This window comes from Alosa pseudoharengus, unplaced genomic scaffold (genome assembly GCF_046254945.1).
Source record: "Alosa pseudoharengus isolate Yale_2024_CS ecotype anadromous, Long Island Sound unplaced genomic scaffold, YU_APseudo_1.1 YU_APseudo_1.1_scf_16, whole genome shotgun sequence".
In the NCBI taxonomy this organism is placed as follows: domain Eukaryota; kingdom Metazoa; phylum Chordata; class Actinopteri; order Clupeiformes; family Clupeidae; genus Alosa; species Alosa pseudoharengus.
Window position 1 is genome coordinate 7,138,414 of NW_027468630.1, and position 27,656 is coordinate 7,166,069.

Consider the following 27,656-nt stretch of genomic DNA (forward strand, 5'->3'; position numbering starts at 1 on the left):
GCAAGTAGGCTAGCATATGTCAGCAACATGTTGAAGTTCGTTGAGTTTGAACGAGAATGTAAGCAAGCATACAGAGCAGAGGGACAGTGAGCAGGTGGAGAGCCTAGTTGAGGCTACATGATAAGAACTCAGTGGTGGAGAAGGTATGTGTGACATGCCATGCTGACGATGATGATTATTATGAGATATTAATTGCGATAATGTAATTATATGGTAGGCTAATGAATTTTCTAAATTAATGATTTGCAAACCCGGACAGCAAAAGAGTATCAAATGGACGTTAATTGTTGGTCAGATTGATCAGTTTCCGTCAGACACCCAAAATTCAACATCGATGGCATGAGTGGTGGTTGGTCTCTCAAAGTAGACTGTCGAAAAGGTTCTATCTTGGAAGGGTTATCATGGTAAAGATGGGCTAAAAGACTGTTGACTGACGGAAATGTAGGCAAAACGTCAAGTCTTATTCATGCACAAGCCAAAGCTATATATAACCTATAGGCTACTGGAAGACATTAGTTCATGTAGCTATACTGTTCCAAAATGTACCAGCGATGTAGATAGGTAGTATAGCCTACAGGAATAAAATAGTTCCAGCAACAGCCCTGTTTATTTTGTGTTGTTTCAGTTGTCCTGATAGCTGGTATAAATTACATTAATGTCTACGACAAGGTAGGCTAATTTAGCTATTTACACATAGGCTTCAGTAATTGTTTGGTGCTGCTGCCAATTGAGCAATGTATAGTTTAAATGTAGCCTATTGAATAATTTGAAATGATACTTTCAAGCAGAAACTCTTCTTTAATAATTGCTTGTATAGCCTACTTGAATATGGAGATCATGTGCTCTGTGGCTACCTCTGATTGGTCAGAGTGATAGCCATGGTGATAGCCAGTGAGGCCTACATCACGTTCAGTGCTTCATGACAGTTGAAAATGTATGGATATTTAAGGGTAATGCAAAGATTGTGTATTTAATTAGGTGTGCCCGACCGATTTGAGGGCCGCTTGGGCCAAATATGACAGGGCCGATTTTTGGTCCCAGTCCGCCCCTGCCACTGACCGAGTGAGTAGGCCTACTTGCTACAAGTCAATATTCACCACTAATGTTTGCATGAACAGAACATGGATGTAGACATTAACGCAGTATTAGTGGAATAAATGGAAGTCTTGTAACATTGTGCAATGCAATTCTTCTACAGAGTTTAAAATATAATTAATAATCTTATATTCTGTGATCATAGACAGAAATTGCTCCTCCATTTTGATTTAAATATGCTGTATTTCACTTAAGATTTAAATATGCCATTCATTCCTTTCAATACAATAACATATTTACAGTATATACACTCTATTACAAAGACAAAAAATCAATGTGTAAGTGTTTCTTAGACCAATCATCCGATCTGAAATCCTTGATATTCAGAAGCTGAGGTACTGCGCTTCACCTTCCCACCCAGGCAGAACACTCTCCACCGTTGGGTTACTGCCAGAAAGCTGACTGCTGCTGGATGACCTAGGTCTACAGATGTCTGATGAACAGATCCTTCACCTATGTTTAAGAGCTACTGTAGACAATCCAGAGTAATTGTGGGTACATGTCACAAGTTGCAAGAGTCACCCACACCCTCTGAATATTACTGTCTGAAAATACATAAAAAAAAAAAAACTCAAGTTAAAGCCTGGCAAGCTTGGCAGTATTTCACAAATGTTTACCTGACTTGAGAGCTACATTATGCATACTATAAAAACAAAGCTATCAAGGTAGGCTCAGGTGTGTGAGTGAGTGTGTGTGTTCAACTGAATGTCCATGGCTTTAATTATCTGTTGTAGGCTGAGTAATAACATGTAAATATATAAAAACCCATCTATGAACATAAATGATAACATAGACCTTTGGCTTACAGAAATGTCATCTTGCAAAAAAGAGGCAAAATGCAGACCAATCACACACCTGCAAAATCCATCTGTTCTGCACCCATAAGCAACATACAGCTTCTTATAAACATCAGTGTAATTTTAAAATACTACAAAAAATTGTCACCTCAAATACAAACCAAAAGTATTAGAACATCACTGCATATTGTGCCATTTGCACAGAATTTCCTGTATTCAACAGCAAGACTTTCAGTCATTTGACATAAAGCCACAGCTGAAATAATGACCTACATGATATAGTTTTGCTTACTTTTGTAAATATAAATCTTAATCCAAAACAAATAGTAAATTAAGTACAAAATAGCAATACCTACTCAAACATTAATAATAATAACAGTCTTCTTATTTAACATTTAAATAAAAACGTGACACATTCATATTGATATTGTATCTTCATTATATAATAATAACAATATAATTTGTAATGATAACATTAACAACACCAGTAACAACAGCAACAACTACAAAACACTCCCTGCCAAAGCGATCCAAGATGGCTGAACCGAGCCGAACTGGGTGACCGACTCTAGGTGACCCAGCTGTCAATGCGCAAGCGCTTGGCTGAAGGACTGTGCTGGTCTTCCCCCCCTGCGCCGCCAGACCCTCTGCCGAGCCCAGCGTTGTTGGACAGGAAGTCTGGCCGGTGCTCCTCGCGGTCGCTGCCCTCGTAGGAGCTGCAGGAGGAGCTCAAGCTGTCGGCGGGGGAGCGCCCCACGTCCTGCCTGCTGGGAGCTGGAGCCTGACCCTGGGCTGGGGCGCCCATGAACCCCCCAGAAGAGGCTCCGCCGCGGCCGCGGGGCGGTGAGATGGGCTCCGACTTGATGTTGACATTATGGCTGGTGCTGACAGACAGGTTGGCACCTTGAGGTAAGTGATTCCCACCCCTGCAGTCAAATATATTCAGTGAGCTTGCAGTGAGTGAAAGGGTGGCTCAGAGATAAAATATTACCATGTAGACCGGCACATTCCACAAGCATTTTCTTTTTTGCATGGCAATCTTGAATACAAGCATATCTCATCAGCGACTGCTACATGCAAAGCCCATATTCTCTCTAGCGGTACAGTTACTCAAAGTACTTAATCACCAATTAAGTGATCAGTGAACATATTTTCCTCTGAATGCTGCCAAACTCACCCCTGTGAGCTTGGTGGCCCATGAGCCATCTGCTGGTGTTGCCATGAAGGTGAAGATCCCATAGACAGGCCTCCGGTGGGGCTGAAGCCTTGCAGGTTAGACAGCTCGGAGCTGTTTAGCTGGTAGTCTGGTGGGAAACAGCAGCACAGGAGGGTTACGTCCCTCAATACTCTTAACTGTGCCTTGTATTGAACCAGATTAGCTTCAGCCACAGCTGATTAACACATAGTGCAAACACAAACGTCAAGACAGAGCTTTATCCATCTCCACTACAGTGTGTGATTATATATCCATCTAAGTGTGTGATAGTGTGTGACTATAGTCAGCACAAGATTTTAACAGTATCACTTAACAGCTAAATGGAGTTAACAGTGAACAGCACATGTGAACCACAGTAGCTGTGTTGTGTGTGTGTGTGTGTGTGTGTGTGTGTGTGTGTGTGTGTGTGTGTGTGTATGTGTGTGTTTGTGTGTGTGTGTGTGTGTGTGTGTGTGTGTGTGTGTGTGTGTGTGTGTGTATGTGTGTGAATGTGTGTGTGTGTGCGCGTGTGCGTGTGTGTGTGTGTATGTGTGCGTGTGTGCGTGTGTGTGTGTGTGTGTGTGTGTGTATGTGTGTGTGTGTGTGTGTATGTGTGTGTGTGTGCGCGTGTGTGTGTGTGTGTGTGTGTGTGTGTGTGTGTGTGTGTGTGTGTTTGTGTGTGTGGGAGGGGGGCAGGAGTGAAGGCCCTGGCTCACCTGAGTTGTAGGTGGAGGCCATGGCGGAGTAGACGAGACCCTGGTGTGGAAGACTGGGCGTGTTGACAGACACCACAGGGGTGGCCAGAGACTGGGTGGTCTGGGAGCTGTTTATTCTCTGGGCGTTCTGTAAACAAGGGCAACAAAGGTAAACAAGAGCAAAAGCACGAGCGAGAACTGTCAAAGACAAACAAAATTCAGTTTCCTGGAAGACAGGTTGAGTTTGGACTAGAAGATTGCAGGCCACTGACGTGCCTGTGCTCTCTTCCACCACTAGATGTCTCTGTAAACCTGGAGATTTCAGAGAAGGCTCTGGGAGATTTGTACTTACTGACAGTTTTTGTGTTAATGAGGTTATTTCACACAATTTTTGCTTTGGGTTTCTATGGCGAAGGCTCCAATATATCCAGGGTTCAAATCAAATGTACATTATGTAAAGCAGTATGATTTCAGAACACAATGTAATCAAATATTGTGTGTCTGGTATGAATTGTCCTTAAATAATAATAGTTGAAAATGCATATTACATGCTTCATTGCTGTGATATTTAAAGAGCATGACTAGGTCATTTCTACTCACCATGTCCACTATTTCTTCCTCCTCTGACTGCATGTAATAGGGAAGGCACAATCACTAAGAAGGCCATCATTTAGATCATGACTATGTCTCATGCAATATCTCAGACTGTCCTCAACATAATATCTTTGTTAACTAGAATGTATGCTAAAAGCATGTTGTGTGTATATTAGCTGGTAGGGCCGTTACAAATACTATAATTGATAATTATTGAAAATAATTGCCTTTTGAAAATACCTCAACATGCTATTTGGAATGACAACATGAAATACACAGCTCATTACTTCATTGATGTCTACATTAATGCCATGTCTTAAAACCATTTGGTTGTACATCTGAAAGGATTTCACATGAGCTGGTGAGCCATACAGCCTTATTTGACAACCATTATCAGTAACATTAGTAGCAGTCAGATACTAATCTGTTCTCTGTTCCTCTTTGCTAATTTAGACTCTCTACTCTATTTCACCAAAACAGCTAAATAGATATGAAACCTCTTTTAAGTGACTCATTTCTGGTTTTTCTCCACCACTATTTCCCTCCATTGGCCCCTTTTGCTTTTCAGGCAATTGGTGTCACTAGGTCAGTGTTTTCATGAACATTTCTGCTTCACAGGCCACAGCACAGCACAGCTACACTGAACCGGATTCAGCGAGGCAGATACACCTCCACGCGCACGGCCAATGTCAACGCCAGAGTAACAGGTGCAGCTGAACAGCTCTCAGGCATCCTTTCCAAGTACAGAGGGCACCACTGACACATAGCTGGAGCCCATATGTTGCCATGTTCCGGGCCGCCCGGTCAAACAGGGCAGTACCCTCATACCCACCCACGCACACACACAAAACACACACACACAACACACACACACACACACACACACGCCACTGTGGCAGCAGCAACGGAAAAGATGCGATCTGGCTGCCTTTCCGTCTAGGATTCCGCACAAGATCCATTCCACTCTTGCAGTGGAGGACATGATTAATAAAAGGACAGCTCCGTGACTTAGTGCCGGGCTGATGGGCTGTCGGCAGCGCTGTTCACACATGCCTTTTGTTTTACAGACACTCCCTGCCACACCTCCAGCATCTGCTGAGCTGTGCAGCGCAGGGGTGTGTGAGTCTTGCTCTGCTTGCTATGAATATGGATCCATCCACTGGTTAGGAACTACTCTGTGTAAGACATACTGTAGTTTGGATTAAAATGAATCAAACTTTTTAAAAAAGATTGAAAAACATCTCACCTTTTACACAAATTTTCACCTTTTAATATTCAACTTAGAGTTGACAAATTAGAGGAAGGCTGCAATGGAGTTGCGATGTGAATATAATGAGTTCTCAAATTAACAGATGTATATGAACATGCATTATACATTCATATTGAGTAACTGAAAGCATAAATCCCCTAAATTATACATTCAGCAGACAAAGAGAAACAGTGTATCATAAGTACCACTGATGAAGCTCATAGGTGTACCTATCGAAGGTACAAAGTGGTAAATCCACATGCAGAACCTTGCCCATTTGGATTGAAAGGAATTACAAATAAGCATTTAATTTACTTTATGCATTTAATTATTTAATGATCTCACACCAGGGCCAAACACACTCACCAGTGGGTGCATCATGCCTTTGCCAGTGGCCACTCGCAGGTCCGGCTTACGGCCGCTGACATTCAGATTGCCACCAGGGGGCGATGGAGACTTGGCTGGCATCCCTTTCCCCAAGCTGTTCCCGCTGGTATTGCCCACAAAGCCATTCACTGCACAGGCACAAGGAAAGCGAGAGGAACATGTTAGGGCAAGGATAAACAGTGTACGTGAGGCCAAGACTGTCCTGAAGCAAATATAACACACAAAAACATCTCAACCAAAAGCAAAACGACTACAAGACAATATGCCAAGAACAGGCTGTGCTGGCTGTGGCATTCCTTCCTTGGCTTGGGAATTCTGACATATTTTGACAATGCAGTGCATTCTGGATAGGCTCCAACTGGGAATAGCAATTTGGTAATGACGAATTCAGATATCCAAGTTATTGTCTATACATTTGAGTTTTACATGCTTGAACAAAAAGTGTCTTACAGTGAAACAGCACAACATTCTCAGTCACTGCCACTCAAGTCCTCATTGTTTTATCCATTATTCATAAGGCTAAATTACATCTTTGCAACAAGAGTTTGAGTTCTACTGATAAGAAGTGGGTTTTGAGAGCAGTGAACTCGGTGAATAAAGGAGTGCAGATGTGGGTCAGGGTAACTGTCATCTAGCAGAGATTCCACCATTATTTCCACAGCTGCTGGCCAGGCTTGTTCTCTCTGGCACCTGCTCCGGAGCCTGGCAGCCTGGGAGCATCGCCAACCAGGTGCCAAGCAGGGAGCCATTTTATCGCTTAGGTGTAGCTGACTCTCTCTCTCTCCGTGTGTGTGTGTGTGTGTGTGTGTGTGTGTGTGTGTTTGTACGTGTGTGTGGGTATGTCTATGTGTTTGTCTGTTTATATGTCAACTGCATGTCTGCCAGATCAGTGTGTCATGCCAGACCCAGCCCAGGAAGCCTCAGCAATCAACATTAATCAGACTCCCAGCTTCTTCTAAACTCTTGCCACAAGACTGAAGACATTTTGCCACTCAGGTATATGTCAGGTATATGTTAGTACATGTGCCAGTATGTGCTATCAACTCCTCAACCCTCCCTCTGTCCTCTCACCACAACACCAATCCTCACAACCCCCTGAAATGACTGATACAAACTACATACAAGCTGTGCTCACAAGAAAATTCTGTCACGTAAACCCATTAACTAGCTTGAATGCAGTATAATTCCAAAAACATACTATATTCATTTCCATATAAGAAGATACACATACAATATAAAAATATGACTTGTGCATATACTGCATGTGTTTGTCTGTTTTTTATGTGTATGTTCTTTTGTAAAATGTGGGTGCATCCTTGTAATTTCATATTTCACATTATCCTTAATAGACTCCGATCCAGTATGCCTGTCAGCTTGGGTTCTGTGTATGCCCCCCCCCCCCATCAGTAAGAGGCAGGTCAGCTGAGCCCATGCCATATGCAGATTGTGTCGTGATTACCAAATCATCACCCAGACAGACTGGGGTGGGGGTGGGGTGGGGTGATGGGGTGGGAGGTGGGAGGGGCTGGGGGGGGAGCAGGGGGGTGTAACAGGAACAGGCATGCTGAGGAGGACATCTTGCAGCTTAAACCACTCTAATACCGAATCAGCGCCACGCTCTATCGAAAGCTCCACTGGAACCACAAAATACCTCAACATGTCTTCAAGTGCCCTCTTTGTTACAGTGCGGGTCAACTATATAGATGCTCATTTGCTCAGTGTTGATACTCTAGATCAACCCTAGATATTCATTCTTTGAGCAAAAATGTAAAAAGCTTCACGGAAACAACATATATGATTAATGCACTATATGATCATTAAACGTGTATGACTTGTATGGGCCAAAGGTCTTCATTGTGTTTCTGCCATAATGCATTCATCCATTGATAAAGATATGCAGCTGTTGTACATAAATCATCAGCTAAATGACATGCAGAGGAAAATCCACGCGTCAAATTCAAACAATACAAAATACAGCACCAAGCTTTGTGCTGTATGGAGCCATCAGCTGGTCGTTTTAACAGGCTGTATGTCATCCAAGTGCAAACAACATCCTCAAACCCATCCCAACAGATTGGAGCTGGGAAGACAGTTAAGCCCCACCTGCCGCGCTCTTTCATTCAGTATACGGGCGGACTGTGACAGCGGGCTGGGGCTGAGGCATGGTGGACACGCCGCCCGAGAGGCTTGACATGGTCCACATGCTTTCAGAGGTCTACTGGGCCATCTTGCCGACTTTCTCTCAGCCCTTAAAAGGACAACGGCCGAGCCAAGCCACCGCCACGCACGCAGACACCCACATGTCGAGTGAAGGAAACGTGTCATGGACAGGAAGTGTACGCTCATGGTTAACACATCAATGCAAAACTGTCACTAAAAATGTCCTGTCAACACACATACAGCATAAACAAGTTGGTATGTAGTCTTTTGACTTACCTACTTGGCTGGATATTGAACCATTCACCATTGGCATATCACTAGCTCCCAGCATAGAACCTTTTAAGATAAAAACAAAAGTAAATTGAACAACTGAATACATGCATAATATAATGCTATCCAGAGACGTCACGTGTTCATTTCTGTAGTGAGTAATTGAGAGTGTAAGGCCTAATGCTCAGACCGACCTGCAGCCCCTGTGCTGGGGGATCTTTGAGAGATGCCAGGGGAGCCCATGTTTCTGTGCAGGGAGCCATGGGAGGACGACAGCACCCCAGCGTCACTGAGGGCGGCGGAGTGGCCGAGGGAGCCCCCAGAACTGTAGGCCAGGGGGTTGTGGTTGGTCACTGGCAGCGCCCCGTGCATGGAGAAGTTCTGCTGTGGCATTCCAGATGGCTGCAGGAGAACATGAACAGTTAAGAGACTTTGTAAAGCAAACAAACAAACAATTCATTAATTCAATAAGTTAAAAATGGAAATGTGAGGTGAAGAAGTAACAGGAGACATAAATGGCAACACACAGCAAAAAGCAAGCAACTGTAGTTAATGGCATATTCAGACATTTCAGGGCTTACAAAACATTACAATTGTTAGCAGATTGAATTATCAAAATCAACTATTTTCCTCATCGCAGAGACACCTGGAGGGAAAATGTAAAGAAACACACGTATGTGTACTTAATCTATAGCAATTAGCAATAGGCACACAACACAGCACACACGCAGCCTGACACAGAGATGGATAGTCACTATTCTGCAATCCTGTGCCAAACTGTGACCTCACTCCCAGAAGAAACACCACTCATTTCACGATGACCTCAGAAACCTGTGCGTTATTTGTCTAAGGAGTGGCACCATATGTTGCCGGCTTAATACGAGGCACGCTCACTCAGACTAGGTGACATTTCTGCAGTCTGTTTCCCTGTCTCCAGGGAGCATATATTATAATGAGAGTCTGGACTGTGCTGTTACAAATCTGGTGACCATTTTCCCGTTAAGGGGGGAAAAAAACATATATTATCATCAGAGAATGCACCTTTCCGTGTGAGAACCATTAGAACGAAAACAATGTTAGATGCTGAAACCCAGCAGGACTCGTGCCAACATATCAAGCAGCAGCACCAGTAGCAGCAGCAGCAGCACTGTAGTTACTTACGATTTTGTGATTTCGCATCATATTATCAAACTCCTCATTAATTTTTTTATATTTTTCTTCTGTGTGCGGGGTGAGCACGTAAGAGGCGTCCAGGTCAGGGCTGTCACAGCCCCTGTGCTCTTTCTTGTTTAGCGCCTGTGGTGGACAATCAAAATAAAAAAAGAGAAGAAGGGAAATCAACACAAAGGGGGAAGAGAGGAGGCGGATGGAGAGTACTTACACTCAAGTGCTTACACATTACATCACTCTCGTCATCCAGCTCGGGGCTCAGCCCGTAGCTCTCGTCTACCACGGGAATGGCATAGTCATCCTGGCCTTTGTGCCTTAGTTTCTGAAATAGAATTAGCAAATTCACCTGCCTGCATGCAAGAAGCTGGCTGCAGACTCTCCAGACCATCTGGCAGTGCAGTATACTGTATAGTACTGCAGTACAAATGTTTCAAAGGAGGGGATCGATAGTTAAAGCTTTTTCAGGTGAAACATTATGCAGCAATAGGACATGGTACGGCAGTATGCTTTTGTTCCAGGAAGCAATCCGAAGCAGTGGCAGAGTGGTGACATTTGAGCTGTCCAAAGCATGTAGGCATTGTATTAATGAGCATCTCTCTCTCTCTCTCTCTATCTCTATGTTTCTCTCTCTCTCTCTCTCTCTCTCTCTCTCTCTCTCTCTCTCTCTCTCTCTCGATTCATGCCTGTGCTGTAGCAGCTGTCGGTAAATGATAGCTTTGTGAGAACATCTGAATCTCAACAACTCATACATACATGCAGTCATTTTCAAATGTAAAACAAAGCACACGTTTCACTTCGATCATTCCCACATAAACAAAAATTGAAAATCTACAAGCAATCTCACATAATGGCCCCGGTGGAGTGGACCTGGTCTTTGTGACTTGCAAATGGCCGGCATTAAACCACCCCTGACTTCAGCCTCTAGTAGAGCGACTTAACCAGGCATATGGCACATGAACAGCATGGTCAGTCCTTAACAACTGCTGGCCCCTTTTCAAGACCACTAACCTGCACTGGCTGCGCAAGAGTGTTTGACCTTGGAAGACAAGGACCTTGACCTACTTTCAGTTGCATAATTGACTTATCTATCTTGAAGCAGGGACTGTCGCTGCTACCATATGTAGAGAAATCTGGTTATTTGGAGGGTTTTGTCTGACAAGCAATTAAACACAAGATGTTCTAATGTAAAGAAAATAATGTCTCGACTGAAGTGTTTTTGTTTTAGATAGATGCCTTAAATTGTAACTGTCATTGTCATTCCATTTTTCAATTTATACAATTAGACATTATACAACAATATAAACATGTATTATGAACACACAATTAGACTTTTTGTAGTTCAAAAATTGCAGTAATTCTTGTTTTCATCTTGGTTATGTTTTTGTTTTCTTTCACCAAAAAGAAACACTATTCCAGCAAATAACTCTAGTAAGGCCTGAGATGAGCCAAGCTGCTTGACTTTGTGAGATACTTTTCTTTGACCCCAGACAAGTGTCCAGACATCGACTTTCTGGGCTTGTGAAATATGATCTCGCTCTCATTCTCACAACTGCATGAAATATTTATCAGGCCCATTGAGGATTCTGATCTGATCAGGGGGCAGCGCAGTGGATGCCAGAGAGAGAGAGAGAGAGAGAGACTTGGTAAGACCTCACCCAATAGGCCCTGGGAGAGGCTGCCAGAGAAGCTTGTCTCCAGTTAGGCAGGGCAGACAACTGCCGCTAATCTCTAACAGTCCTGACTGAGATGGTCCTCAGACTGAAGACGCTCTTAGGATATCTATCTCATAATCTTGCTTTGCTTTTCTTGCCCGTATATATTTCTGCAACACTTGTTATGAAATGGCTTTGACAATCTAATGGAAAGGTGTGACCGTATGTTTGCACACTGTTTGGTGGCTTCCGATATCAGCATTTATAGCTCTCATATGACAGTCTGAATAAAATAGGGAGTTTAGGCTCCCAAGCATATTCCACGCCACCACAACTATATGACCCGGGAAATAATCTAACACATCTTTCCCCAGGCCTGTCATATCACATCTTTTCAACAAAGAGCCAGCATCCAGCAGGGGGCATATTCCAGCAAATGGCCCATCCTCAGCACACACATACAGTAAGGCCTAAATAAACACCCGTGTCATGGTGATTTGTAAATAGCAAATGTCATAACGCATGTGAAGGTCGACATGCCCGGCATTGCAAAGACATGCCTCTGCGCTGATGGGGTGATTAGGCCGGCTCTTTAATAGCCCAAGGCCTGTGCTCATAATAGGAAGGGAGACAGTGAGCGGCTAGCCACACCACTGACCACTGCCTGAGCAGAGCCCTCTGACAGCATTCCCAGACGCTAATGGGCCACTCTTTATTATTTCAATCTATTAATGGCTATTGATAGTTCTATTCATGTCTGATTCAATTACGTGCAAGACTGATGTCCTTCTCGCCGTGTTGGAGGACAGAGGTGATGACCACGGAAGCCCTGTCTCCCCAGCTGCGCATCTGTGTCTGGGGCGAAGCGAGAAAGATCTCACAGTTCTCACAACTCAGCCTCTTAGTTCAATAGCCTGGGACTCACAAACACCATCTTGCAATTCCAAATTTGCCGTAATGCACGGCCACTTGAGGAGAACAGAAGTGCAAATGAGATGCAGATTGGCCGATACAAGTGAGCAAATCCGGAGATGGAGACAGAGTTGCAAATACAGAGTTGCAAAAATCATCCCGACCTTCATCATTTTCTCACCCACTTACAGATGCTGAGTATTTTTAGCTCGCCACAGCTGTTGAATTCACATATCAATGTGAATGTTTGCGTGCGGTGCAAACAATATTCAGAGGAGAGGGGGATATTCTCTGCAGCTCAGCAAAGAACTCATCTCTGCACCTGTCTGCTGGTCAATATGAAATACGTTTTCATCATATCTTACACCAAGATGCAGAAACCTGGTCATAAGCTAACCCTACGCGTATGGACACATTTCACTGCAGCTGGTGCCATTCACAATGTTATCTGTATCAACTAACCTCATAAAACAGCTAACACTATTTTACCCTTTCAAGTGTAATTACATTATGTTAAATAATGTTCATCAAAGAGATACCAATGAGCCCAAGTTATGAGTCACATGAACTCATTTTCACTTTGAAGTGGCAAGAATAAAACAGAAGGAATGTGATTCCTTTGTGGAATCCCCCACTTACCTTCATAGAGGCACAAGCTGGAGAATTAACTATATTCCTTTAGTGGTATAAACATGCAGCCTCAAGTATTGCGGCTCATTTGTGTTGGGAATGGTACTAATTCATTTTCCTTCCAGACAAATTACATTTTACACAACGCAATGACCTATCAGACATTTTGTATCACTAAAGAATAGGTGAAAATAGGAGAAAATTCTCTTTTGACTGTCTGAGGGTAAAACACAGTGTTTGTTTTACCATCTTATTGTGTCTAACCTGAGATGACAGGGATTTGCACTGTCTGGGATCTGTCAAAGTCTACAATGGATGGAAAAACAACTATTTAACTATAATACCAAACACACACTAATATGTGAACTTCATGTTTGAAAAAGAGGTAGTTGAAATCATTAGGCTGCTCCATTACATGAGCGAAGAGCTGTTAATTATTAAGTCCATATGGATATCTGATGCTCTTTCTCAATTTTCATACAGAAAATACCTGTCGATGTAACTGAGAAAAGCCTAGACTAACTGATTGGTTGACAGCAAATCAAATCTGACAGGTTATACTAATGATAGAAGGAAGAATGGTAATGGCACATTCTTGTGTACAATGTACAGTAGCTTGACCTCCTTTAAGTTAAATATTAAACAAGATGACACTCACCTCCACAATGTCGGAGTTGGTTCTGCTCTCGTGGGGTTCGTTGTATTCGGTGTACTTGAGTAGAACTTTGTCCATGTCCGTACTGGCGTACTGGAAGAGCTTGTTTGCACTATTGAAGATGATCAGTGCTATCTCACAGTCACACAGGACGCTCAGCTCGTACGCCTTCTTCATCAGGCCAAACTTCCTTTTAGTGAATGTGACCTGGGAGAAAAACAAGTAAAACGCAACGAAAAAAAAAGTGTTTCTTAATATGGAATGACTAAGGTCCTAGGCACACGGCTTTCCAATAAACACATTCGACAAAATCAAACAAAATTAACATTTATATCCAATTGAGTTAAATCTCCCACCACTTTAAGTAACTGTTTCACAAAAGAACACTTCAAGTTCATCTATGGCAAGACACATTAGCCATGATATGGATCTGTCTTCTAATTAAGACATTATACACACTACTCTTTTTCATAGCTGTTTTAAAAAACAACCTTGTGCAATGTGACATTCCTCCTGGGCGCTGCCTTTCATTGTGCCCTGAGTCTGATTGCAGGGCCCTGGCCTCTACTCTTGGCCTTGTTCAACTGGACCACAGCCTCAGAGGGACCGGAGAGAGAGGGAGAGATAGATAGCACACACCGGGCTCTGCTCGGGCTTGCTCTCGGGGGCACTTACAGTACAAAGGCTGTGCACGGCCCGTATGTAGGTCACAGGGCATTCACGTCCACTTACCGTGGCATCCCCATTCACAGGCTGCACGGGGACGTCTTTGGACAGTGCAAACAAATGGATGTCAAGGGCTTATGGCCATATCTATGAAATCTGTGAATGGGTAGGCTCTGGGCCATAAATCAGTTTATGAATCTACAGTGTAGATCCCAAAGCATAGTTCTGCCTCTGCAAGTGCTTTATCTGTCCTGCTGCTTAATGGCCACTACTTCAACCACAGTTACCATGAATATGCCAGTGCCTACACTCTGATCTTACTAATACGCAATGATAACCCACGGGAAGGCAAAAGAGACACGGATTACAGTCTGATATACAGTAACAACATGTGCTGTCCTGTGTGAGAAGATATGATCCATCACAGTTTCGAGAATAACAACAAGCTTTTATTCATTCTTCCAAGAAATCCCCAATTAGTGTGTGTGTGTGTGTGTGTGTGTGTGTGTGTGTGTGTGTGTGTGTGTGTGTGTGTGTGTGTGTGTGTGTGTGTGTGTGTGTGTGTGTGTGTGTGTGTGTGTGTGTGTGTGTGTGTGTGTGTGCGCGCGCGTGGTAAGACTCCATACAGGAGCACATGCTGGAACAGATTCCATATAATAATATGATGATCCAGACCAACAAAAATCTACTGCATAATGTTAGGGAGTGTCCGTAGTAACAATGTGGGCCAAATGGCTATATTGAAGATGTTATATTACTCTAAACCAGTCAAATGCTTGTTTAGAATAATATACATCAGTATTTCATTAGCCCACTTACAACACTCTGCCTTTTCTCACGTCATGAATATGGAGTGCCTGGGGTCCCGTGGATGAACACATTTTTCATGATAATGGGACGTGTATGCTAATGACTGTTCCCTCGGGTCCACTACTGAGCCCCAGGGACTATGGCTGCCATGTTTGTGAGGCTTTCTAAGCAAACACTACTTACCAAACAAGCAGACTTTATCATCAAGAAGCAACGCTCTCACAACATTTTGGTGTGATATCATGCAAACAATATTCATTGATTTATACAGTGTGCCACTGTCTGCAGTACTGTACCTTGCTGTGCTGAATATGACATGAGTGACATGTCAGCTACAACTACCATTTTCTTTTTCAATGTAACCAAACTAAAAATTATCATAGTGCACTAATAATAAGGTAAATCCCACAAATAAACAAACCAATAAAAAATGAAAAATATTTTTTCCCCCCTCAAAACCATTAAACGCATACACCACATCCAAAAGCAGCACACACAGACACAGACGAGAAGTCCTCCAGACAAGATAGGATTTGTTGCGCCACTTCTCCCTGCGTTTATATTTAGTCGGTGCGGAGCAGACGGGGTGAATTCCAGTCGCTTCTGTGGTTGGTCTGAGTGATGGCAGCCAGCGAGAGAAGGGCGCAGTGTGTCGCACCGACCCGCCCTGCTAATGAGAGGGTGCTGCTGGGATGTTGGGCAGCGGCTGCCCTCCTAATTACTACCGACCAGCTGCAACCACAGGGACGGCGGGCCCCGCGAGGCCTCGGCCTCGGACAAGCTCTCCAGTGTCCGACACCTCGCCTGTGGGGGCAGCGGCCCGACATCGCTTCCCCACACGGAGCCCCGAGGTCTGCGAGCTCATCAAACTATACAGTGTGTTTGGATGGATGGGTTGCTGGATCTCACGGTCTCTAATTAAGTCGTGTATGTCAGCTCTGCCACGGAGCACAGTGCGCTGCTTGCGTCGCATTTTAGTGTTTGGTGCAAAATCTCCGGGGGAAGTTTATGAGATGGTTGCGTTCTTGAAAGTCAGAGCTGAACGAAACCACTCCAAGGATTCCTCGCCACAAAGAGGACATGTAATCGTGTGCTGCAGCTCGGAATGTGTGCCACCACCACACACCCTACTCGCTTTGAGTTCCTTTTCAGTGTAGAGAGGACTAGTAAGAGAGAAGTGCATGCACTTGCTGTCAAGGGGGGTGGGAGTGTTTCACTGTCACCTACCTGTCTGTTTCGTTCGTCCATGATTCGTGTGATCTGGATCTTCTTTCTCCCCATGGCCGCTTCTGTTGTTGTTGCTCACACACCCCAAAAAATAGTAGAATAAAAAAATCGTATGGATCCTTAGGACTTCAGCACATGGTACAACGCAATTCTTCTCCCAAGGCCCTCCACGAGATGCAGAAACCTGCAACAACAAGAACAACAAAAGATATTGAACGCTAAAACTTTGCCAGACATCTTCACATAGTCTACTCATAGTACAGCTATATACAAATGCCTTATAAATGTATAGGCCCCATTCTCTCACTCACACTCTCAATCTGTTACTTTCACACGACATGTGTCATTCCCCACATGACATTTTGTTTATCTGCTATCTCCCATTTTTCCCCTGCCTGGTTCAGAAGTGCTGTTAATTGCCTCAACCAGACTGCCTAATCCCATTAGATCGCTGGTTTACACTGGAGCAGTAGGCCTACACATATGAGGTGTGCGTGTGTGTGTGTGTAGGGTTAAGAGCTGAGGGATTATCCAGTGGAGCGACAGTCATGATGGTTTCAGAGAAGGTACTATACCGTACCATATAGAAAATCTCTACAAAGTGGATTTTGAAAGTGTCCATGAGGTGTTAAATAGAGCATATGATACACATGCTATGTAAAACTAATAGCACACAAATTAGAAACGTAAAAACATTGATGATGATGACCGAAATTGCATCCCAGCCCTAAATATCTCAACATTTATCTTGACATAAAAATCTGTGACCACATGACTTTGAAAAGCTTGCCCAAGCTGAAGTTGTGAAAAATATCACATAGGTTTTTGTGCAACCTTCCTGCACACTTATATAATGTATAAATTAACACATAAAATTGCCTCAGGAACAACACTCATGTTGTAGAATTATGCAGAGCAATGTACTCATACAGTGTTCCTTATCACCCTTTTCTTGTCCTAACAGCTTTTGCTTAGCTCAGCAGGCCAACACAAAGCGAACCTCATCTTACACAAAGTGAATGAGTGCAGCTGGCAAAGAGCAGGATGCAATCTCCTCAACCCCAACATAACCATACTCATGCCCGGCTTTCTCCATACCATAAAAGGCAAAATGGGAGCTGCCTCGCCCAGTCGCACTGTTTGACTAGTAAAAACACCCTTTGAATCCTGATGGGAAAAGCAGCCCCCTTGCACAGCTTTCCATGCCCTGGGACAATTAAAAGGATGACTCACTGTCACCCTTGTGTTGATGTTCATTTCATCAACAAGACATCCCTGCAGTGAGTGGAAAGGTTTTCAGGAGAAGAAAGGGAGTGATGTCAGCCCCGGGAAAAAAAAAAGCAATCTGGAATTTTTGAATGACCGCTGAAAAAGCCATTGTTAAAGGAGAGTACAACCAATGTTACCTAGTAGATAAATATGAGTAGATAGTAGATAAATATGAGTATCTGTATCTGTGTGTGTGTATGTTCATATGTCTAGTGTGATTCACTTGACCAACTCCCTTTGTCGCTGGCTGTGGTGCAGCTGGAAAGCTCTTGGAATCTGGGCACATCCATGCGAGCTCTGTTTCCTGTCTCTGGCCGCTGCATCCTACCGCAGAAGGCGGGCGGGCCCCGGGGCCTCCCCTTCCTGTTTTTCAGGGCCTTAGCGGGGAGGAGCCGCTGGGAGCCACGCTTCCGTTTCACATCAGGCCCCTTGTTATTTTCCTGCCCGTTGCTTTTAAGACTAAACAAGGGAGCCGGTGGGCTTTTGTCCACCATCCTGTGAACAACACTCTCGCCGGCCATTATCATGTCTCCCACAGATACTCAGCTGTGCTGAAAGATGGGAGCTTTTTTTCCAGAATAGATCTACAAGACTGTGTATGAAAAAGTCAACCAAAAGGACAACACATAAAGTGAAATACTGTATAAAGTGGCAGGGTTGTTGAAATTACAACAGCCAACAGGGTTACTGAAATGACTGCATGCGCGTTATTAACGCTTAACTTTGTTTGTGTTATTGTTGTTTATGGCTGTTTACTGTCGCTTGATTAGAAGTGCAGTACGCACAGCTATGGGTGACCTGTGAGGCAGCAGTGGCCGCAGCGCTGAAGCAGCTTAGCCCCATGTGTCAGAGTCAAACGAGGTGACCGCAGGGCTCTGGTCCCCTGCGCCCGTAGAGCCCTGCTCTCCCCGTGTCAAGACGACGCACAGCTGATCCCTGACGAGCAACAGCCAACCCTCACTTTCACACTGTCCGTCTTCCCGTGCGCCGTTGCCATGGCGACTAATGAGCTGTCATTAATAAGGTCTGTCACCTGCATGCGTTTGTGTGTGTGTGTGTGTGTGTGTGAAAGAGACAGGGAGAGAGAAAGTGACAAAGGAAGAGAGGACAATGTGAACTGCTAAAACATGTTTGAATCGGTCTGAATTGTGTTAGCACTCTGTTTGCACTATCTGTCCCAATGAGGAGGACGGAAGCTTTCAGAATGTCATTTAGTCTGTACGGTCTCTTTTTAGGCATCTGAGAAGAACTTTGATTTGAACATGCTGTGTTAAAGATGGAAATAATATTACTGTCTCATGTGACATAAAAAAACATTACCAAAGGTCATTTTGCAGAACTGATGGTGACATATTGACTTATCATTAACCAGTTGTGATGTTCTGAGTTGATGATTTGTTGGTTTCCGTATGCAATTCTATTCACTATTGATGAAAATCGTGTAAACAAAAAACAAGGTGTGTCTCCCTGCATTATTTTACACGCTCATTTCATGTGACTTTAAACTGACATAAATCTGAGTAACGATGGGAAAAGTCAACACTGATCAGCTCTCAGCTACCTATGCACATACAACCATCACACAAAGGGTTTCACATACACCAAATATACACTTTCCCATCAAAGGGCACTTGTTTGCATCAGGGCTAAAAAAAGTAATGTAATATATCCCTTGGCGTTGCACTGAAGACATCACTAGTAGGTCTAACCAATCAGTCCTGACTGACTGTCAGTCCGTCAACATCAGAAGGGGCTGGTGCTGAAATAATCAGGCGGACACTGTGAAAATGAGCCTTTCCGTGGGCTCACAGCCACCCTCTCTACTGCTGCCTCCTTCCCTTTTGATGTGAGTTCACATCACAACGTAAAGCTGGTAAACAGGCAGGAGGAGTCCGCCGGGGCCTCCTAGGGGGATGGGTGGCGCTGGGATATCAAGGGCACCATACTGTGCAAACAGCATCTACTGGAGAAAACTCCTCCCTTTTCCTTGTTGCACCTTTTTGGTTTCCAGCAAATCTGCGATGCATTTCACCTTCCTTGAAGAGTTCACCAAGCTGCCTATGATTAGAACTGGGGTAAATGCACTGAGAAGGAGCCCAGAAATAGACTGTCTGCCAAGCCCACAGTGTCTCAGACAGAAACATCTGCTGACAACCGGGAGAACCCAGCCTGGCTAACGTCAGACCTCATCTCATTGAGATGGGGTCTGGGAACTAGACATTCATTTTCTCGTATTTGAAACATGGTTTACGAATGCCCAGAGCCGTTTATTGGGCGCTACGAATGTCTATCAAATGCGTCTGTACGTAGCTCATAACGGCTTCGGTGTGTTGTCATCGTCTTGCTGCCCTCCCTCCGTTATGTGATTGGTTCCTTCGTTGAGGTGAAAACGAAGTCCATAGAATCCAGGCTGCCTAGCAGCGTGAATAAAATTGCGCGCGTAATCGCGCAGCATGGGAAAACCCAGGCTAGGGAGAACCTGGAGCGGAAGGAGCGCTGCCACACTTGCCCTCTTAAAGATTGGGAGATTGTACAGAGTCAAGAAGCTGCATTTCACATTAACAAAGTGAGCTGTTTACAAAAACAAAGGGGAATTTTACTCAATACTACAATAAATACTTAATTCTTCTAAATATTGTATGTTTAGTATTTAGCTATATTATACCACCAATTGTCACTTCACCCAATGTGGAAAAACTCTCAAATAGTTGTTTTTCAGAGGGTAAATGGGCAGATAATTCCCTAATGTGTGTGTGTCTATGAGAGTGCAATTAACAGGAAAAAGACTTAAAGAGAAAGACACTGAGGAGAAAATTATTGAAATCTCCACTGCGTCTTAAAATTCTGACCGCTGCAATTCCATGCACGAATGTTCCTCTGTTTCCTTGCGTCTGAGCAACACTCCTTTTTATTTAATTAGTCTACCCACTGTGATGTCATTTTAATATTGTGCTGTTTTTATTGCTGCCTAAGGACATAGTTTTCTCTCTTTGAATGCTGTCAGCTCTCACTTGGCACAGCATGGCAGAAGTCAGGGCCTACCAAACTGAAAGAGAAGCACTCTAAGTAGAATTTTATACTGCGCCTTCCAAGATATTTCTGTGCAATGTGAGATGAATTGCATGGCATCCATATGCTATCTTCATTAAATATCAGTGCCCCTAGATGATTCCAACATGTCCCGTCATATAACAGCATGTCTAGCTTATTGCTCCTCTTATCCGAAAGCCATCTTAAAGGCAAAGTCAAATTAACTAAATTTGATTATTTCAGCAGACCTGAAACAAACGTAACATAGAACACTGCCCTGCTTATATATGGAATATGATTTTCAACTGCATGTAAGTCATTGGGGGGTGGGGGAAGTATGGGGGGTGGGGTGCGGGGGAAGTATGGGGGGTGGACATGGGGGCTGGAGACATGACCTCATCACCGCTTTTTTTGCCCGTGCAGTGACGTGCGAGCCAAGACTGCTGAGGAGTCTCCTCCCAATGCCACTGAGTCAGAGACCTCAATTACCCCATAACCCCGGAGCATATGTAATGAACTGCAGACATGCATACATTCCTGGGAAGAGTGTGTGGGGTAGAGAGAGAAAGAAAGAGAGAGAGAGAGAGAGAGAGAGAGAGAGAGAGAGAGAGAGAGAGAGAGAGAGAGAGAGAGAGATGTCATTGGGCAGTACCAGGGAACGTTAATAAAATGAGCCAGTCTTATCAGAGAAATGGCAAGCAGCTCTGATTATGATCAGAGACTGGCTCATCAAAACAGTTTATGTGGTACAGTAATGTGGGATCGGAAGCAAGGGGGTGGGCAGCAAAAATCTCCTACTCTTCAGCTGTGCTGACATTAAATCTCACTACTAATGTTTCTTGTTCAGTTTTACTGTATCCCAGAAATAACGACTTTCTTCGGCATTAACAGTGCTCAACTGGGGGAAAAACATAACAAATTTAAGACTCACTTGAACTCTTTGCATGCTGACTAGCACAGTATCTAGCAGACACATTATCAGATCAGAGGAATAATGCTGCGAGGACTTTTTATAGACTCTGTGCAATCTTTTGATCTGGTAAATTAAATTATAATGTATTCTTCAGATTTGTTCCCCCCCCCCCCCTCTCTTGTTGGAAATTCTGCCCTTTCAGCAAAGCAATGCCTTCCCCTTTAAGTCCTTAAAGATTCCCTAACTGGAAATGAAGACTTCATCCTAAGAAGCAGGAGTTTAGGGTTTTCTCGGGCCAATCCGTGACCTTGGCTTCTGCCTCTGCATTTGAATGAAGCAGCACACAGAGGAGCACTGTGCCAGGATGTATATCCCCTCTGACACATGCAGACGGAAATACTCTGACTGACCCTCCAAAAATATTCTACACTATACCATGCAAATTAATATGGGCAACATGTACATTTCTGTGCTACAGGCTGGCCAGACAAATCTAGTAGAGAACACGTTGAAGTCAATTCACCTAATAGCATAAATGTGTTTTTTTATTTTATCAACAGGGTTTATATTTTTACCTATACATAAAGATCATGATGTACAGCAACATTAATTCGATTCAGGATGAAATACAACATGGTTCTTTATGTTTCCTGTAGGAACCAGGTCCATTTTAAGATTTTCTCAAGATTTTAGTCTGTTATGACCTAACAAAAATGTATAGATATGTATTTCATAAAGACAAGAGTTTAATTTCACACAACTAAAAAGAAAACATCTGTCGTCCAGAGACATCCAGATGTCTTGTTCCTCACCTCCCTTGTCCTTTGTCCTCCAATTACTTACAGATGTCTGTTCACACTAGGCTACATTTTATGGTTAAGGTTAAGGTTAGAGGTTGAGTTTGGTTAAGGTTAAGGTGTTCAATAATTGTTAAAGAACATTTGTATGTACTGAACTTAAGCAAACTATCCAAGTAACGTGTTACCACTTAATTTGTCATGCCAATAAAACATTTGTTACTTTTAATTAGAATTAGAAAGAAAAGAAAAAAACATTATAAGTGCGAGAGGGGAGTGAAAGTGGAGCCATGCTGATGGCACAGGGCTAAAATCACATGCCTGCACCCACTAGGCCATGTGTCAACAATGCAGCATGCTGCGAATGGTGTGCCTTTGCCGCACACAGCAGGTGCCTTCATTAAGAGTGGATCAGCGACTGAATGCTGAACATCAGGACGACTCCCAGATAAATCTGAACAGTCAGGTGCATCGTGTCCCATCCCACAGACAGCACCAGTGTATCCATCTGCAAACTGAGCGGCGTTCTCAAAGGGTTAAATGGCGCCCCGTGCTCCAAGGTTTGGATTGCTAATGAGAGGCTACACAAACATGACACTGAATACAGCTTACTGTGCTAACCATCGTGGTTGCCAGATCACAAGCCAACCTTGGATAAGTGGGGTGAAGTGGTGCAAAGTTAGCCTAGAAATCTAGACGCACCCCTAGCGGCAGCAAATTACATTTACATGTGGGTCTGGCTCGCCAGGCTAGTGCAAAGTAGCACAGAGCTCCTATTACTTAGTTAAATCTTTGGTTTGCAATGAAATAAACAGTCTGTGATATGTGATGCTATAAGTATCTCTAGGAAGATTCTAGAAAGGAAGGCTATGTTTACATTCTGCAAGAAATTGAACTGTGCAGGAGACTAAATTATGTAAAGGCAATAATGAGAAATACCAAGAGTCAGTCATCCCCTTCATATTATTGTTCATTTCCTCTAGGTTGTTCCTTTACAATCTCAGATGAGCAGTCTCTGGTTGACCCTACAATGTTACCCCGATAAGGTCATCATAGTAAGCAGCAAAGACCCTTAACAGATAGAGAAGAGGATTGGTGTGTGAAAGAGGATTAGCTTAAGATTTAGGCAACAGCAATTGGTGGAGGATCCCCTTTCTGACCCTTGGTGATCGGTAGGGTGAGAAAGCCTAGGTAAGCGAGGAGGGCAAAAGAACGAGTGAGCTGAAAGAAAAGAGCAAGACAAAATATACAATCACTGGGTATTTCCTTTTAGACTCTGAAACTGCCACTTAGAGAAAAGCAACAGCGATCTGATCCCACATCTGCTAAATCCGTACTCGACAGTTCTTTCTGTTCTAGCCTTTGCTCATTTTGTGAATTCCCTTGGAACACATGAAACAGGAACCTGCCCATTGAACAGGTGTCTTTTAAGTCACCTAAGTAGAAAATCAGACCATCTTGCAGCATCAAACTCCGAATCCAGTGGCCCTTAAATACTGTTTATACTTTGCCCAAGTGGAGGTACTCAGTTTTACTAGAGTGTGCACACATTGCACAGGTTAGTGCCAAGGGGACGGATGCCAATGCAAAGCCCTCAGGTTTGGACGACACCACGAGTATCAACAGCCAGTCTAATTAAGTTTGCCCGTGCTGCCTCAAATCATGGTTTTATTTGGCAGCCGCGCGCCAAACACCTATTTACATTTGACAAAGACAGTTTCATTATGCTACAGGGAAGGAGTTGAGGAGCTAATATTTGGAAACAATTTTATTTGATTTCTTTATTTGTCCGGAGACTTTTTCGAGACCTGGGAAACCTATTTAGCATCAAACGTGTGGACGGGTGGTCAGACAGGAGGCAGCCAGAGGTTTCTGGTTTTAGAACGGCCGCTTGCAAATTGCTGGGCGACCCCACAGGAACATGTTTGAGTTTCAGCGGATTAGGACCTTCTCCAAAAGCCACAGGAAAATGAAAACACGAGCAAATCATAGTCTCTGCTAACATGCCCCGGGTTTAAATAGAAACGCATAGATCCATACGGAATGCACGGCTTTAGACATGTGATTGAGAGCTGGCTCACCCACACCATTGTAGCTTGGGTTGTTCAGCATCGCAAACTCTGGTTTTGGTTTTTTCGACAACAATTCCAGACAATGTTATGCAATATAATGTGTGCAGCCAGCCACAGGTTTGATTAAATGAAGAACGCACTGAGACTGAACAGCAACTATTCCATTTCCACATGTACAAATGGGGCCTAATATTTTAGCTGGATCAAAGACTATGTTTCATTGGGAACTTCAGAAACTAACATGGCAAGCGATTCTAAACAACTTACAACAACGCTTAAAGGTGACTTGTGAAAGGTTTAACTTGGAAAAGTCTGCACCCATGTAGATCAAAGACACTGGAACTTTACACTGAATATTCCCTTTCAGGCCTAGACCCTGCGGGGGAAAAGAGTTTGGGTCATCTGGGGCCACTGCTGACATGGCGATGGAAAAAGGTCTTACCACACGATAAAAACACAGCGCTCTCCTGCCCAGGCTCCTCCTTGGACCAGCAAGAAGCCCAAACTACAGAGTGGTCAGTTCACTCCCTGCTTCAGCACACGGCTGCTTGGACACTGGCCTGTGGGGAGAGGGAGAAAAATGTCACAGAGAGGGTTCAGTTTAAAACGGATATGGAGACAACTGTTTGCACCCACATCCACTGTAAATAACAGTGTGATTTATATCTCACATGGATGCATCTTGACAAACTATATTGTAAGATTTTAGCCTCTGAACTAAAAAATGCAGACTTCCATGTGGTTTATAACAAATGATTTCAGGATCAGATCAGGGGCCAGACGATTCTGTAGAGCTCAAGCATATGAAACATTCCGCACATACAGTGAATTTCAGCCATACAATAGATTGGCCTTCATCTATCCACTAGAGCAATATGCTCCAAGAAGTCAAGGAAGCACAGGATAACTCTGAGTCTGTATCTCATGTTGCTTCCCAAATCAGCCTTAAATTACTATGATTTACACAGCCAGTAGTAAAACATGTTAAGTCTAAGATCACAAAAGCTGATCAAAGCACAAGAAATCCTCAGACACCACCTCCCCGCTTAACCCTAATGCAATATAATTGACCAGAAAAATTTCACTTGGGATGGGAAGGACCCAAAATAGCGATTCAATAAAAATACACAGAGAGCCGCCTCTATTTCCTGGCCATGTGGTGCTAAAAAGATGCTGGTCCCTGAGAAGCGTTACTATTTCTGTTTACCGCCAGGCCAGAAATACCCCATCATTAACAGACCAGCAAGGGAGGGAAAATAACACCCCGTGACACGTGTTTAAAGCCTGGATTCATTTGGTCTATTACAAACACCATCCTGTACTATGATCAACAAATTTGTCTGGGATGATGAAAAAAAAGTATACCATTTCACCTACAGCTATGCTGCTTCACCTTTCAAATGGCTACACTTATCTAATACCACACAATCATTTTCAAGTCACTGCAGATCTGTGTGGAAACTGCATATGAATTATGTCATATAGCATACATTTAGTCCTAATCTAACTGCCATTGATACAGTTGTGACACCAAATTACTGACTATTATATATATCACATTAACAATATACTATACTAAAATAGTTTTGACAATAGAAATAGATTTGATCTGGATAAGACAACAACTGCACATGTGTCACAGCTCTCAGGACTGTATTATTTGCTTGTTCAGATGCTACCAAAAATGTAGGATATTGAGTGCTTATGCAGGGAGGTCAGCGAAACATTTTGCAGGAGATTCTACCCCATTACATTGTACCCATTATTTCCACACATTTTTTTTTTCACTTATGGATTTATAGAGATTATACCTTCATAACCATTGACTGAATTATAAATGTCAAATAGGGCTCCCTGTCAAACCAAGACCATATTATGACCCACAACTTGAAACCACATTATAAATACAATACAGAATAGAACACCATTACATCATTAAGCTTCATCAATGTATCTACCTATACACTTTAGATCCGACCACTGCCTGAAATTATAAGTTATATTGACTAATATAAGATAAGTTCACCATATACCCAATGGAGTCCAAGAAACCGTCTGTCATGCACAGATCTGACCAATGTAAAAGGTGATAATGCCTTGTCTACTGACTATTTTAGCTTCATAATGATCTGTGTTTACAATGCAACGCAATGTTTGCAATGGTTACCTATGGCATGATAATTTTGTTGTTGGTAGAAGGGCAGTCTCCCACTTAGGCCTACACTTTTAAAAAGTCTCCGTAATAAACGTATGTTTAACTTTTTTCCTGTGGTTCAATAACTTCTGTTCCAAGAATTCGCCCATGGGTTCCAGCGTGATATTGTGAAGCCTATGTTAATATAAAACCTTGGAGCATCCAGTTTGAATCACGCGATTCACTATGCAGCCAAAATTCTAGGAATCATAGCAATCACAGCCAATCAAACTAGATATAAATCACTAGAGAGGTTAGCCTTCAGTCCCAAAGGCAAAACGATTCCAGTATGGACCGTTAGGAACATTTCCCAGATATGCTATTCCAACCCCTTCTTTACGCGAGACCGCGCCAAGTAGCTTGAATTTGGATAACATATTATCAATATATGTCCTACTCACCTCTGTAGTCGCAGAATACCGAGGATTTGCTCTCAGTGGTTCCGTAGGACACAATCTTGCGTGTACATACTCTCAGTAGGCTACTACTGTACGGTGACAGTGTTCCAGCACTTACTAAGCGTACTGCCAACTCTGAAGCGCAGCCGCTTGGCTCCTCCCTTGCTGGCATTCACGGTCAGCAACACTCGACAATAGCGTTCACAAAAGGGGAAAATATTTTCCTTCTTAGAGGAAGGATACAGTAACTGGTTATTTTATTTCGTTCAAAGTTATTGTACAATAATTAATATTATTAATTTAAATTCTGACGAAACTCCGTTAAAACATATTTAAATGAATAATATGAATTATCCTCCTAACCAATCTAAGCAAAGCCCTTCTATCAGACTGTAGGGCTATAAGGTCATTTGTGTTCCACATGTAGCCTACTGTATACAAAAAAATTTAGCAGAGGGGGAAACACATTCCATTTGTTAGAACCACTTGTTTAAGACGGTCTTCGTGTCATCCATCTTTGAGGGACATTGTAATAAGCCAATTAAAGTACTTAAAGTTTGATTGAAACCAATGGGCTTTGTCAAGAGGTTTAACATGAGGTCACATGTGGTTGCATGTTGTTGTGTGACAAAGGTGTGTGGCAGTTCACTGGAGTTTAAGACAAGAGCTGGTAGTATAGTTGGTGGATTTGACTCTGATGACTAGTCTATCTAATGAAATTGAAATGTTCAAAGCTCAGGAATGACCTGATTGCTGAAACGAACATAAGGCCTTCATTGTGGAAGCGGATTGCAACACTTGAAGTAAAAAAGAAAAAAA

General features: G+C 43.2%; 2 protein-coding genes across 4 annotated transcripts in view; both read right to left on the bottom strand.

The window, feature by feature from the left end:
- Positions 1-1,229: 1,229 nt before the first annotated feature.
- Positions 1,230-26,942, bottom strand: mef2ab (myocyte enhancer factor 2ab). 3 transcript variants are annotated; one of them, XM_076286922.1, is made up of 12 exons: positions 26,841-26,942; positions 24,688-24,805; positions 16,165-16,348; positions 13,465-13,668; positions 9,824-9,934; positions 9,604-9,738; positions 8,637-8,844; positions 8,449-8,508; positions 5,992-6,140; positions 3,804-3,930; positions 3,070-3,196; positions 1,230-2,818 (listed from the first exon to the last, which is right to left on the bottom strand). In XM_076286922.1, the coding sequence occupies exons 3-12, from the start codon at positions 16,216-16,218 to the stop codon at positions 2,461-2,463; spliced, it is 1,533 nt and encodes a 510-aa protein (XP_076143037.1). In that variant the 5' UTR covers positions 16,219-16,348; positions 24,688-24,805; positions 26,841-26,942; the 3' UTR covers positions 1,230-2,460. The 3 variants fall into 3 exon arrangements, with proteins under 3 accessions (XP_076143037.1, XP_076143038.1, XP_076143039.1); XM_076286923.1 differs by lacking the exon at positions 9,824-9,934; XM_076286924.1 differs by lacking the exon at positions 9,604-9,738.
- brd7 (bromodomain containing 7) overlaps positions 25,790-27,656 on the bottom strand; it is a 135,532-nt gene continuing 133,665 nt past the window's right edge. Inside the window, exon 14 of the mRNA XM_076286920.1 lies at positions 25,790-25,925. Within this exon, the coding sequence (XP_076143035.1) occupies positions 25,805-25,925 (121 nt within the window). The 3' untranslated portion in view covers positions 25,790-25,804. The remainder of the gene's footprint in view (positions 25,926-27,656) is intronic.

Bases quoted from the DNA above. Each gene is read 5' to 3' on its own strand.
- mef2ab (XM_076286922.1), bottom strand. From the start codon at position 16,218: ATGGGGAGAAAGAAGATCCAGATCACACGAATCATGGACGAACGAAAC. The intron at 6,141-8,448 runs GTAAGTCAAAAG...GTGCCTGTGCAG, and splicing joins TTCAATATCCAGCCAAGTAG to TGAATGGCTTTGTGGGCAAT. The intron at 2,819-3,069 runs GTGAGTTTGGCA...ATTTGACTGCAG, and splicing joins GGGCCACCAAGCTCACAGGG to GGGTGGGAATCACTTACCTC.